This window comes from Mastigoproctus giganteus, chromosome 13 (genome assembly GCF_048544385.1).
Source record: "Mastigoproctus giganteus isolate SK-2022 chromosome 13, ASM4854438v1, whole genome shotgun sequence".
Taxonomy (NCBI): Eukaryota; Metazoa; Arthropoda; class Arachnida; order Uropygi; family Thelyphonidae; genus Mastigoproctus; species Mastigoproctus giganteus.
In genome coordinates, this window is record NC_143587.1 from 49,639,386 (window position 1) to 49,653,135 (window position 13,750).

The 13,750-nt window shown below is 36.7% G+C and overlaps 1 protein-coding gene across 2 annotated transcripts in view; it reads right to left on the reverse strand.

The window, feature by feature from the left end:
• The window catches only part of sog (chordin short gastrulation), a 297,986-nt gene that overhangs the window by 50,996 nt on the left and 233,240 nt on the right, over positions 1–13,750 (reverse strand). The window contains exons 8-12 of one of the 2 annotated variants that reach the window (XM_090387990.1): positions 13,399–13,536; positions 6,460–6,554; positions 2,009–2,153; positions 940–1,052; positions 716–841 (exon numbers count right to left, since the gene is read on the reverse strand). In XM_090387990.1, coding sequence (XP_090244116.1) covers positions 716–841; positions 940–1,052; positions 2,009–2,153; positions 6,460–6,554; positions 13,399–13,536 — 617 coding nt within the window. The remainder of the gene's footprint in view (positions 1–715; positions 842–939; positions 1,053–2,008; positions 2,154–6,459; positions 6,555–13,398; positions 13,537–13,750) is intronic. The other variant, XM_090387991.1, reaches the window with a different exon arrangement.

Consider the following 13,750-nt stretch of genomic DNA (forward strand, 5'->3'; position numbering starts at 1 on the left):
CATTTTTGTGTAAGGCAGGTACGTGGGGTGATTAAACAGTTCGTGTTTGAGGAATGGGAGATTCGTAGCGAATCGTAATTTTACTTTCTTTTTTTTCCCGTGAACTTAAACTATTTCGTTGAAAGATGCTACAAAAATTTCTATTTGGAGAATAAATTACACGTCGCTAGGCAGAGATATGGCCAAAACGATGGGTGTTCATGAATAGACTCTGTGTTGGAGTAGTTCGATTTCTGATTGTTACCATTACAGTCGAATATTTGGGTGGCCATCATCTTGATGAAATAGCATCAAGGCGTCATCTTGATGAAATAGCACCCTCATATCTCAACACTTATTACACTTCTTTCCCTTGATTACTTAAGCAATTTTTGAATTAATTTTAAATTAGTTAAATGTCAAAGGTAGTTAACAAATGCAGCTTCCGAGCATTTCAGCAAATATTAAACTTCATATAGTGTTGAGATGATGATTATTTCTAAACTGTTTTTTGTAGTTTGGCTTTGTTTATTTTTTGTGGTGTGGTTATAAACCGATAAAAAAGTAATACTTAATAGATTTAAGCGGATATATAAGAAAATCACATGCGTATTCGGTATTTATGAAACAGTTTCAAAAATTAGATGATTACATTAATATTAATGACTAAATTTACGAAAATATCGTTTAAAGTTGTTTGGTTGGATATTTAAAAATCTTACAAAAATATACCTACCCAACTGCTAGTGAACCGTGGATATGGAACTTCAACCAGACGACGAACATCTGCTCCACTAATGGTCTCCACATTCTTCTCCAGTGCTATGGTGGATGGTTCATTATTCGTGTCTGCAGTGTGCAGCTACAATAAATCACATTCATATGCGAAATGCTTTTCCCAAAATTTGAAAAAAAAATGAAAGTTTTGAAATAAATTTTATTTTTTATTGAGTATCTAACCTTATATTGGATGGAACCATCTTCTCCAACTGTGAGCAAGACAAATCCAGTGACACCAGATTTTGAATATTCTAGATCAGGAACTTCTTCCGCTGTTACCACTGCCTGAAACACTGTAGCAAAACATTACTATAGTGCATTCATTTCGAGTATATTTTAAGATTTCTCTTTATTTCATTCATATGGTAGTACGAGAGCTAATAAATTGTATCTAGACTGAATCTGTGAAAACTAAGATATTGTACTTTACAGGGATTGGAGATTAATCCCATTAAAAGGAGAAGCCTTTAATACGGTACAAATATTCCACCGATCCCGGCAGTGCTGGAAGCACCTCTGAAACTCAATTTTTAAAATTTTCACAAGCTGTGCCGTCACGTTTTGTTTAATCTTTTCTATATTTTCAAATATTTTGCTTTTCAACATATTTTTATGTTTAGGAAACAAAAAATATTATCAAGCCATATCTAATAAAAATGGAAGCTGTTTCATTCGTGGATTAATTTTTTTAGCTAAAAACTACTTCACAAGTTGGGCGGAGTGGGGAGCTTCATTTATGAAACTGCACAGTTCCATTCGCAAGTTTTCAATTAAAATTGAAAACTTGGAACATAAGAAATACTTACTTATAATGGTCCTTGTTTAGAGGTCGGGCGTTTTGCTTCTTTTCTTATTATTCTTTGTCTCTATTAGGCGGACCTTGTTTTACTAAATTAAAAAAAATTGTTATGTCACATTTTCTGTCTGGTCGGTGTCGACAAGAATATTGTTCATAAATGCTTACTTCTTCGGCCATTTCACGAATAGTCATAACACATCACAAAAATTTTGACTTCAGACGCTGAGCACGACCGACTGAAGAAATGGAATGAACTATAAACATGCGTGGATATGAAGTAACATGTCAAGCGACGTTCATCGAAGCAGTATCCCTGAAAGGTGGGATTTATCGGAAATATGTCTTGTCTCGATGTTTTTATCAGCTATCGTATATGTAAGATTATTTCGTACGTGTACCTATTTAATTTCTGCAATAACATTACTATTCTTAAAAAAAAACTGTTCTTACCGTTGCAAGTGGGTTTTGGTATAATCTGTCCACTAAGATAACGGCTACCATCTTTTGAACTAACTCGAAGCTTGAACTTTCCTTTGGCTAGCATCTCCTGGTCTTCGGGACTCAGATCAAGTTTTGCACTCAGACTGTTGTAATCCTAAATACGAAACATGTTTGCATATATCGGATGAAATTTATATATTTTTAATTATTCGTTAGTTCTAAGGATTTAATACTATAACAGGTAATTCTTAACTAAATATTTCTTTAAAATAGGAAATCTGACTCATTTCGCAACGCGGCTGAGTTAGTCGGTCTCAAGGGAGGGTTTCGTGTTTTTTCTCCTAGAAAATCGGGTTTTTCGTCCAGAAAACAGCTAACTGACCGAAGAACACATAAAGATAGGAGTAGTTGGAGACACAATATACTCTCGCCAGCCGACCGGGCTAGCCGGGTGGGTAAAGTGCCTGCCTGGCAATCCAAAGGTCGCGGGTTCGAATCTCGCCTAGGGCTTGTATCAGAGTACTGCAAAAACCTTTGGAGGTGCATTATGGCCACAGAAGCCGATGCGCCAACAACTAACAAAGAAAAAAATAAATAAATACTGTCGCCTCACAGCCTTAGTTGCTTTGGAACACACCTAACCTATTTGACTCTTTAAATTCTTTATAAAATGATTATAGGCAACATATATTGGTTGTGTTATTTATAAATGAATGGAAAATTACTGTGAAGCTGTTTATTTTGATTATTTATGAAAAAAAATGTAAATATTCATTGTGACGATATATTTTAAAAAAGGGAAGAATAAATATTGATCGTGACGATACATTTTAAAAAAGGGAAGAATAAATATTGATCGTGACGATACATTTTAAAAAAAGGGAAGAATAAATATTGATCGTAACGGATTCCAAGCGTGCCCTCCCTCATAACCGCAAGTGTATTATGGCTACAGAAGTGTGTGCTTACGGGTCGATTTGCATGTTGTGCGGGCATTTTCGTATTTCAAAAAGTGTTTCAGAGAGCGAGCGGTGAACAAGTGTGTGTGTAAATGTTTAAATTAGAAATAAAAATCTACAATTTGTTAATTGTGTTCTTATGTGTGCGTACCTCAACTGTACATGAAATATGTCGCATTCTTGCCGAAATAAGCCTGATAGCTTTTGCAACATTTGCGGAGAAGTGGAATTAAAATAGCAGCGGAAGTTACGGTCACAACTTGGGAAAAAAGCCTACATACTCTGTTTTGGATGTAAGGTCGGAGATCAAGATAAAGTATGGGCTCCAAAGATTTTCTGTAGCTGGTGTTCAAGGACAGTAACAGGCTGGCTTGGAGGTAGTCATAAATCGATGCCTTTTGCTGTTCCAGTGATATGGCGGGAACCTCGATGCCACATAAACGATTATTACGTTTGCATGACCAATATTTCTGGTTTTTCTGGAAAATCCAAGAATAAAGTAGAATATCCCACATACCTTCTGCCCTAAGGCCGGTTCCTCATGATGATACAATGCAGTGCCAAAGCCACCAGAAACTTATGGACTTTACTTTGATTCAGAATGGAAAAGGAATCTCCAGAAGATGCAGAATCCAGAACGAGTACAGATCCAGCCTTTTCAACTCTCGATACTGCAAAGCTGCATGTAATCACTCAGGCAGAATTGAACGATTTGATCAGAGTTTTGGACCTCTCCAAAACCAAGGCTCAGTGACTAGGTTTATTGTAAGAATGTCCAGGCATTAATGAAAGAGTTGCATCTGGAGCACTTCACCGAACAGTGGAGGCTTTTCATTGATTCATCCAAGTTCAGTTTGAAAGCAGTTTTACTCTATAATGGAAATAACTATCCATCTATACCATTGGCCCATGCAGTTCACACGAAGGAAACATACGAGAACCTACAGGTTCTTTTTTTAAAAAAATTGCTGTCAAGAATACAAATGGAATATCTGAGCCAACTTAAAAGTGGTAGCTTTGCTGACTGGGTTGCAAGGTGGATACACTAAATACTACTGCTTTTTATGCGAATGGAACAGTAGCGCGAAGGATCCACTACAGGGTAAAAAAAATGGCCAGACCGTTCAGAAACTATACCAGGCCAGAAAAATGTACACATCCTCCTTTGGTGGATATGTCAGAAATGTATTTATGTCCATTACACATCAAGCTAGGTTTGATAAAAAATATTTGTGAAAGCAATGGACAAAAAAGAGAAGAATTTTCCTATTTGAGGCAAAAGTTTCCTCGAATAGTGAGGACAAGATAAAAGAGGGAAATTTTATGGGTCCTTAAATCAAACGGTTATTCCAAGATGAGGAATTCACTAAAAAATTAAATGCTATAGAAATAAGAGCCTGAAAGGCATTCGAAAATGTCTGCAGGAACTTTTCTCATTTTCCAAAAATCACAAAATTACAGTGAAATTGTGGATGAACTAATTTTAGCGTAAAGAGAGTTAGGACGCAAAATGTCGTTAAAGCTTCATTTAGTACATTCCCATTTCTACTTTTTTTCTGAAAACTAACTTGGGTGCGGTTTCAGATGAACACACTGAAAGGTTTCAACAAGGTATATTTCTCAAACGGAAAAAAGATACCAGGAGAAATGGAGTCCAAATATGTTGGCAGACTACTGTTGGAATTTCGTACCAAAGACACCAATTGACGATTATAAAAGGCAAACAAACGACCAAATAAGTGTTTTATTATCAGATTAAACATTTTTGTAAATAGAATACAGTTAATAGACCCATACTTCAAAATTTAGTACTGTATGTAACATTTTCTTAAAATATATGAAATCTTTTTTTACTAGTTTTTGATTTTAATCCCTTCTTCCTTAAAATTGGGGATGTTACAGCAATATATTTTCCATATTTGAATTCAGCAACGCCAAATCTACAAGATTCACCCTGAATTTTAACAGGGAGCGAAAAAAAATGTTTTTTTTTTCCCTGACCAGTGTTGTTGATAACAATGTTATAGGCCTATACTAACCTGGCTTCATCACATTCTTATGAGAACTTTTAATCAAGATCTAAATTTGAGCTCTTTCCCCATTACTGGAACGTCTTATATAACGGTGCAAGGTGCTATCTGAATCATGCTGTGAAGGCGTTTCTGCAGCAGAGGCAGTGGGAAATCCTTGAGTGCATTGCGCCTCTCCCATTCTCTGCATGAGTCCTTGTGTCTTTGATTTGTTCCACAAGATAAAAGAGCTACTTAGTGGCTCTTTTATCTTATTAAAGAGCCAACGCTTTTAAACAGCGCAAGACATACTGCGAGAAGTAGATCCTCCCTCATCACCTTCAACGAAACTAGGCTGCTGTGGTATCAGATGCTTTACGCTTGTGTGCTATGAGTTGTACTACGAGGCCGAGATTACTTTGAGAGAATGTAAAATATTTGCAAAGAGAGAGCAGAGCTTCTTTATTTCCAGTCGTGTTGCTGCTGTTTGTTGAACAACCGTCATATTTACGATTTTAAATGTGCCACCAGTAATGTTGATAGTGATAACGTAGCCCTTGTACAACTTCGAGGACTGCTACGATAAGCGTCACAGCAGTTGAGAAATTTGTTTTTGCGTTCCGTATCGGTGTGTGTTTTATGTGGAAAGCGCTCACTGAACATCTTGTTGACCACTTCAAGTGGAAGAATGTTGGACTGCAAACCGATTAATTGATTTCACTAACTGCATCAGTACCATGCTACTGTTCTAACGGAAAGGCCCAAAAAAGACTGAAATATTTTTTTTATTTGTGTTTTTTATTGTCCTTGTTGAAAGCAAAGTCATAGGAGAACAAGAGGGGTGCAATGAATGACACTACTCAACATCTATAAGTCAAAAAAAAAAAAGTAAATTATGTACTGAATTACTGATCACTTTGATTGTGGTATACTGTGCGCGAGACAGAAGTAAATGCAATCTTTCATGCAATTTGTTGCAAATTATTTGTTACTCCTTATATGCTGAGAGAAATTAATTTTATTGAAATTAAAATCGAAAAGCTAATTTTACCGGACTTATTTTGCGAAATACCTGTCTTATCAGGAAGGGAAGGATTGGATGGGTTGAAATAGTCAGTATTCTACGACTATTTCGTAGAATACGAATTTGCCAAATAACCCACGATCATTCGCCAGTCATTTTTTTATTCATTTTTATTTTTTCAGTAGTGAAATTTCAACTAGTTGATAGCCATTCTATACTAATAGTCCTTATTATAATTCGCATTATTTAACTAAATTAATTCACATTAACTGTTAATTAATATTAATTTCATTAATTAATTATAATTCATTCACAGTTCTTAAATAAATTAGTATTTACAAGGCGTGGACATGTATTATAAAAACATTAGTTTAGTCAGCGTGAAAGCTGTGTTTAGGTTTTAATTGATCTCATTAAAATTAAGTTACTTTACTTATACTTCATTTACTACTTTCCTTTCACACTTACCGGATGAACTTTCGGTAGAGCCACCACAGTTTCTGCCACCAGGCGATCATCCTCATCGTAGTGTACACTGACAATAACAGGAACATCTCTCGCATCTTTTAACACACAAATAAATAAATAATATATTAAAACTATTAGATGGAATTTCGTTTCTCAAGATGTTTTTTTTTTTAATTTTTCATGATTTATCATTAGTATGAATATTAATTTAAATATAAACAAATGGTTACTGATTATTATTTATAATAGATAAATTTATTTATTTGTATAAGAAATTAGTAATACTCGTATAAGGTAAGATCTCAGGACGATCACAAATCTTGTTGACATTAAAAATGAATAAGCCAAGTTCATGAAGCATTTACAATACTGGGTATTAACCAGTTTGCCGAAATTGGCGTTCAGTTACTAAATCTGATGCTAAGCAAATACACTTGGTATAATATGCGATGAGTGTAAAGGCCAGTTTGCGCGCGCGGGCGTGTGTGTGTGTGTGTGTATTGAAAAACTTGGGCTAACGACGGCTGCTAATAAAAATGCTTGTAGAAATCCTCTGGTCTAAGATGAAACCGAACCCTCGGTGCTTTCATTGCAATTCTTTATTCAAGGACCACAAGTTATGAGACTTGAGGAACTAGATCTGAACAATACAGATTGGCAGGTCATAGCCATATCGCTCTTGGTGGAATTGTGCACCAACAATTTTGTTACACCCAGCCAAACTTTTCAGTCAGCATTTCTGCAAAGAAGTTCTACAGCGGTTCTGGAAAGATGTGTTCTACGGAAAATATCCGAAAAGTAGCATGATGGGGATTGCATACTGCTCACGTCTGTCTGAATTTGCAGTTTCCTGTCCTTCGTATTCTGCAGATCTAGCTTTCTAGATTATATTTATTATATTTTGTTTTCATTATAATTTATTTATATTTTGTTCTCAAAATTTAATTTTTGCACTCAAAGTGGGGTGATTTTATGATACTTGAGAGATCCAAGAGAAAACAATCGCAGTACATTTGAAGGAGGTTACAAAACGGGCTCCAGAAGTGCTTCCAGCAGTGACAAAATCACTGGGCTCGTATCAGATTTCGAGGAAAATGAAATATTTTGGGAATGACAGTATGGAATATCCAATAAGTGATAATAAAATGCAGTCTGGGAACTTTTTGATCATGCTGAGCGATAGCATTAGAGAACGGGAAAGCAGGAGTCAGTTAATAACTGGCGCGTGAGGAACGGCAGAACAGCAATTCATACTGGTGGCCGCCAGAGCAAGTGAAAGTTGAGCATAGTGAGAGAAGTGTAGATAATCTGAAGGAATATGAGTGCTTAACGAAAGATATATTTTTTTTCTTAAGGAAGAATTATTCTTGAGAAATCAAGATTGAAGTCTCATTCGAGCAACGCTGTATGATTGAAGATTTGTACCTACTATAAGCTGTTTTTCTAATGGGCGGGACAAAAATTGAGTAAAATTGAAGTTTTCTGGTAAATTAGTTAAACTTAATTGCAGCTAGAAGATCGGGATAATCAATGATAAACTTCAAAATTTTTAAGAGACACAAAATATAATTTTATCACCTCTCAGTTCATATACATATATAAATTATGTTAGCTAGTAAGTTGAAGGCACGCTAAACTAGAGCCTACATTAGGCTGTGTCCACTTTTACACTAAAGATGGCCACTAAAGAAGTCGATTGGATGGGCTGCATAAAATTAATATTATATTCCAATATTGGGGATAATTGTGCAAATTTTCATATACTCAAGTTTATTTACATCTTGTTTATAAATGCACTGGTGGATAGCAGTTAAGCTATAAATTATAAAAAAATTGCAAAATAATTGAAACAAACTAGTTAAATATACTGTGGAGATACGTTATGTGATTACGTGTGAATTTATGATCAAAGTGTATGATGTCCCAAATATGCAAATTAGCAAATGCGTATCCGAAATATTGAAAATGAAGGTGTAGAACTATACCCGCAACCCACGTGCCAGGAATAGATTTAAAAGCAACTTTGTTGCAACAAAGTTGCTTTTAAATCAACTAAGCAACTAAGCAAGCAACTAAGTGCTTTCGCACTAGCATTTCGTACTAACATCAACGAAATGCATTAGATCGTTCGAGGCATAAGGTTTAGAGACTTCCAACGGGAGTCATGAGCATAGGATGCTAGGATACCATATTAGTATTAAATCTGTTCATTCAAAGACAGCAAAACTATAACACCCTGGACTAACGGTGACTGATGTAATCACTAAAGGGAATTTTCATGGTCCGACCTCAGAAATTGACGGAAAGAGAGCGCAGGTAGCTCAGAACTGTAGTGCGTAGATCTCGTCAATCCTCATCGAATACTGTCAACCATGAATTCAGAGAAGCCACAGGAACTAATATTAATACAAGGACATACGTAAAGATCAGCCTGACATCGGATTTCACGGAAGACCTGCAGCACAGCTAAACATCACAGCAGCGTCGACTTGTCTAGTGCACAACGTGTCGTCTTTGGTCACTGGAACATTGAAAGCTATTTTATGGATTAACGGATCATAGTACAGGATATGACGGCTTTGTGTCTGTTGTATTCCAGGAGAACGTTATTTACTAGAGTATATCGTCCCAACTGTGCAATATGGCGGAGTTGCTTCCACCGTCTGGGATTGTTTCTTGTGATTTCGGTTTGGACTATTGGTTGTCGTTCTGGCATAATAAATGCCATGTAGTATATAGATAGTTCAGGGTGATGACATTCTGGACGATTTCTCACTTTCTACACTACGACAGCAGTATGGGAAAGGCTCTTTTCTGTTTCAGTATGACACTGCGCTTTGTCATAGTTTCACAGCCTGAAGTGACTTGGTTTGAAGATATGGGCGTGCAACAGCTTCAGTGGACTGGCCATGGCGCTGACCGTAACGCCTCTGAACAATTTTGGGATGAACTAGAACGTCGGCTTCGGATTCACGCCAAAACGCCGCAATCAGAAGCTGCATTGACCTCTGTGCTGAAGGAGAAATGGACCAAAATACTCCTTCGTGTTTTCAGAAATTGGTTTGGGGTCTACCGACGGAGATACAGTGTATAATTAAGTTCATAGATTGGCCGACGCATTATTAAATATTGTATCAATAAAAGATTCTTGAAACATGCAAGTGTCTGGTTACGTTTGGCAGTATAGTGTATATAAATCGATTATATACACTACACTATTGGTTATACAGCGGTTTCTCAGAACTACAACAAGGTGTGATTCGGAGACACCACCTCCGCCGTCTTGAATTGTCTCCAAAATGTGGATAAATTTGGGTGAACATTTAGGACTCTTGCCAGTGATTGGATACTTCCATTCTGACCACCACTGTACGTCACAATGAATCACTCATACAGTCTCTGGTATCCATGCGCAATCGAGTTGAGTGACGCACTCAGACCACTCTATTTAAAACCACCCATATTTGCATATCAGGTCGACGTTATGTATATTGTACTACTTTGTATATGTATCAGTAGTTGATCCAGTGTACAATTTAAATTCGATTCTATTTATAATGAAACGTTTTAATTCGATTGTACCTTACATTTTCTGCTCAGTTGTATTTGTAATGGCTCCATAAATAAAATAATAGTAGGAGTTCAAACTTTTTTTAGTTTTTTACACAAGTGCCTGCCCCTTTATGTTTTTAATGTTACTGATTATAAGACACAAACAAAACATTACTAAAAATAACCAATGATGTACACTAATTAGGATAAAATTTAATACGATGTACAGTAAACCTTTGATTTTATGGACTAACTGAGAGAGAGAGAGAGAGAGAGAGAGAGAGAGAGAGAGAGAGAGAGAGAGAGAGAGAGAGAAAGAGAGAGAAAGAGAGAGCAGGGGGGAGGGAATCCGATATTGCGGATTCTATTAAATCGAAAGTTTTTTCCTGAGACCATTTGTAAGAGTAGAAAACTTGCTTCTTCTCGAAATGGTAGCCGAGCATTTTGGTCTTTTGGTCTCTTGCCAAAGCTATTGGCCGCAACTTTTGCCCATCTCTGTTCCCACCTCTGTCTAAACCAGATGATTCTATTGCCACCTCAGCCAAAGATAATGCTGCCCTGCTAGCATCCTATTTTTCTTCCAACTCGTGTATTGATGATCTTGGTAAATCACATCTCACCATTCCCAGTACACTCCATTCAATGACTCCTGTGGTCTTCCGTCAAAAGGATGTCAGAAGGATTCTGATGAATCTTAATGCTAAGAAAGCTCTGGGTCCTGATGGTATTATTCCACTTGTTCTCAAAACCTGTGCTCCTGAACTTACTCCTGTTCTGTATCTCCTTTTTTCACTTTCTTATTCTAGAGGTATTTTTTATTCTGCTTGGAAATTTGCTCGTATCGAGCCAGTTCGCAAAATCCCTTCCATCCAATTATCGTCCCATTGCGATTACTTCTACTCTTTCTAAAGTAGTGGAGAAATCAATTAACCACCAACTCTTAAGCTATCTAGAAACCTTCCATCTGATCAGCGATCGCCAATATGTATTCCGTCAGTGTCAATCAACTGGTGATATTCTGGCTTATGTTACCCATCTATGGACAAATTCAATGGAAAAGTTTGGTGAAACTCAAGCAGTTGCTCTTGACATTTCAAAAGCCTTTGATCGTGCTTGGCATGAAGGCCTTCTGAATAAGCTTCCATATTATGGTTTGCTAACTGTTTTTTGTAATTGGGTATCCCGTTTTCTCTATGACCACTCACGGCGGGTGATGGTAGATGACTCTCTTACTTCTTACTTCTCCACTAATGCTGCTGTTCCCCAAAGTTCAGTTCTTTCTCCCACTCTTTTCTTGTATATTAATGACTTTCTTTCTTTGACCGGAAATCCTATCCATAGTTTTTCTGATGATAGCACGTTGCATTCCGCCTTCCAGTTTGAGAAACCTTGCCCTGCTTAAATAGATTCAACGTCTCGAATATCCACTACCAATTCCTTAAATGTTGGTCTCCAGGTAAGTCTTCAGTGGGACAAAGGTAATTGATTTCAATCCTTCTAAAACTCAGTCCTGTCTGATATCTTGGATAAAATTTAATACGATGTACAGTAAACCTTTGATTTTATGGACTAACAGAGAACAGAAGCAAAGCATAAGAACAGAAGAAAAGGATTCTTCTCTTCTTATTCTTATCCTTATCTTCGATGACACTCCAATTTCTAGGCAAGATCATATATCTCTATTATGGATTACCCTGACTTATAATCTCTCTTGGCACAAGCATATTACAAATATTGTTTCCCCTGCACCTAAAAAAACTGGGGTTTCTCTTTCGCTCTCGGCATTACCTTTCTTCCAAACAGCTGTTCACTCTGTACAAATCGCTAATCCTCCCTACCGTGGAATATTGTTCCGACATCTGGGGACGGTTCCCCCAAAACCTCTCTCAGGCTTCCGTTCAAAAGAGGACACTTGGGTTAATTAATGACTCATCAGAATCTCTCCACTCTCTGTCTCATAGACGTCCTGTTTCTGCTGCATGCGTTTTCTACAGATACTTCCATGGGCACTGTTCTTCTGAATTGGCTTCTATAATTCCCCCTCTCTTCCAAAGCAGTCCGAACATATGCCGCAAGCAGTCAACATTCTTTTACTGTCCAGCTTAAGACTCATAGAACGAACTTTTCTTCTTCCTCATTTATTCATTCTACTTCCGTACTCTGGAACAACCTCCTTTCATACGTATTTCCTGAAAATTACAATCTATAGAAGTTCAAGTCTAATCTCTGCAAGTATCTTGTTTCATCTTCTTCACCTCCAACCCACGTACGGTACTAAGTACAGTAGGTTCTAATACCTCTCGTGCTTGGGGTTTTCATAAAAAAAAAACCAAAAACAAAAACAAAAAAACATGCACTTGAATATTTAAACAGTTGCTCTGTATATCTATGTATTAGAAACACCAAAATAAAGTTAATAAAAAACACGCTTTTATTTACCTTTATTTTTTTGGTTGATGTATAGCACGCAGTAGAAGATTCTTGCCCTATGATGGTATGATGGTGCCAGAACAAGATTTTTTCAGAGTCAGAGCTGAGAAGCCGAGGTTGAGATACTGTTGATACTTCACTCATGATTCCTTAAAAATTGCGTAAGCTTAGCCTTATTTTTTTTTTTTTTTTTTTTGTAATATCTGACATTTTTCACGCCATATTCCTCGCAGACGAGGGAAACAGACACATAGTACATAGTATTTAGAGTGAAGCGGCACCAGTGCTTTCCTATTATTCGACGATCAGTTCTCATGTGTTTTGAGTACAGTACTCTGTAAAGGTCAGATAATGTGAGTGATATGTAGTTTGTGTAGTGTAATGTAGGGTTATGTTGTTCATCTGGCCTGTTAGCCAAAAGCCCGTGGAACATCACCGACCTGTAGTTACCATACCGGGAGCCGGGAGCCGGGCCAGGTAGTAGGGATTAGATGCTCTGACGGTGCGAACCCTGGCATCGCCTTCTTTAATTTCTGCACAACATTCAGATGGACACACTTCCTTTTTTAACCAGATTTCTTAGGGCGCCATGATGATATGATGCAAGTGAGTCGATAATAAAGAAACGACACGGACTAACAACCAATGATATGATAGCGAGCGTATTCAAAAAACAGATTCCGGCGATTGTGGTGGTCGCAGTGACTCAGGAGTTTCCAGTTTTCCTTATTTAATGAGCACATTCAGAATACAATATGGTGCTAGTAAACTTTTTTCGTCCCTTAAATTCGAAGTCCGTTAAATCGAGGATTTACTGTAGTTCATAATTCTAATACAGCATTAGTAATAGCAATCATAATTCTCATACAGTCTGAACGGAATTTCTTTCATTCTTTCTACCCTAGGATAATTAAATCTCTAACAAAATATTTCAGTACATACATTACAAATGCCAACCTTTAGGTGAAAATATTCCATTGAAATCAATAATAACGTGGATGCTGTTTGCTACCGGAGATATAACGGCGATTCCACCACCTCCTGTTGTTGTTGGTGATTCTTCAATGTTGGGAAGCAGAAGGCCACTGAATACTTCTGTAAAAATAAATATTCATTTAATATTTACTTATGGTTAGCAAAAATCAAAAAAACATATTTTATGTAAATATGTTTCCTACTTTTACGGGAAATATTTAAATAAATATTCATAAAAGTTTACTAATAATAGTTTGTTCGTTTGTTTTCGGTTATCTTAGATGGGGTTCCACATCTAAGCTAACAGATGAATGAAAAAAAATTAAAAATAAAT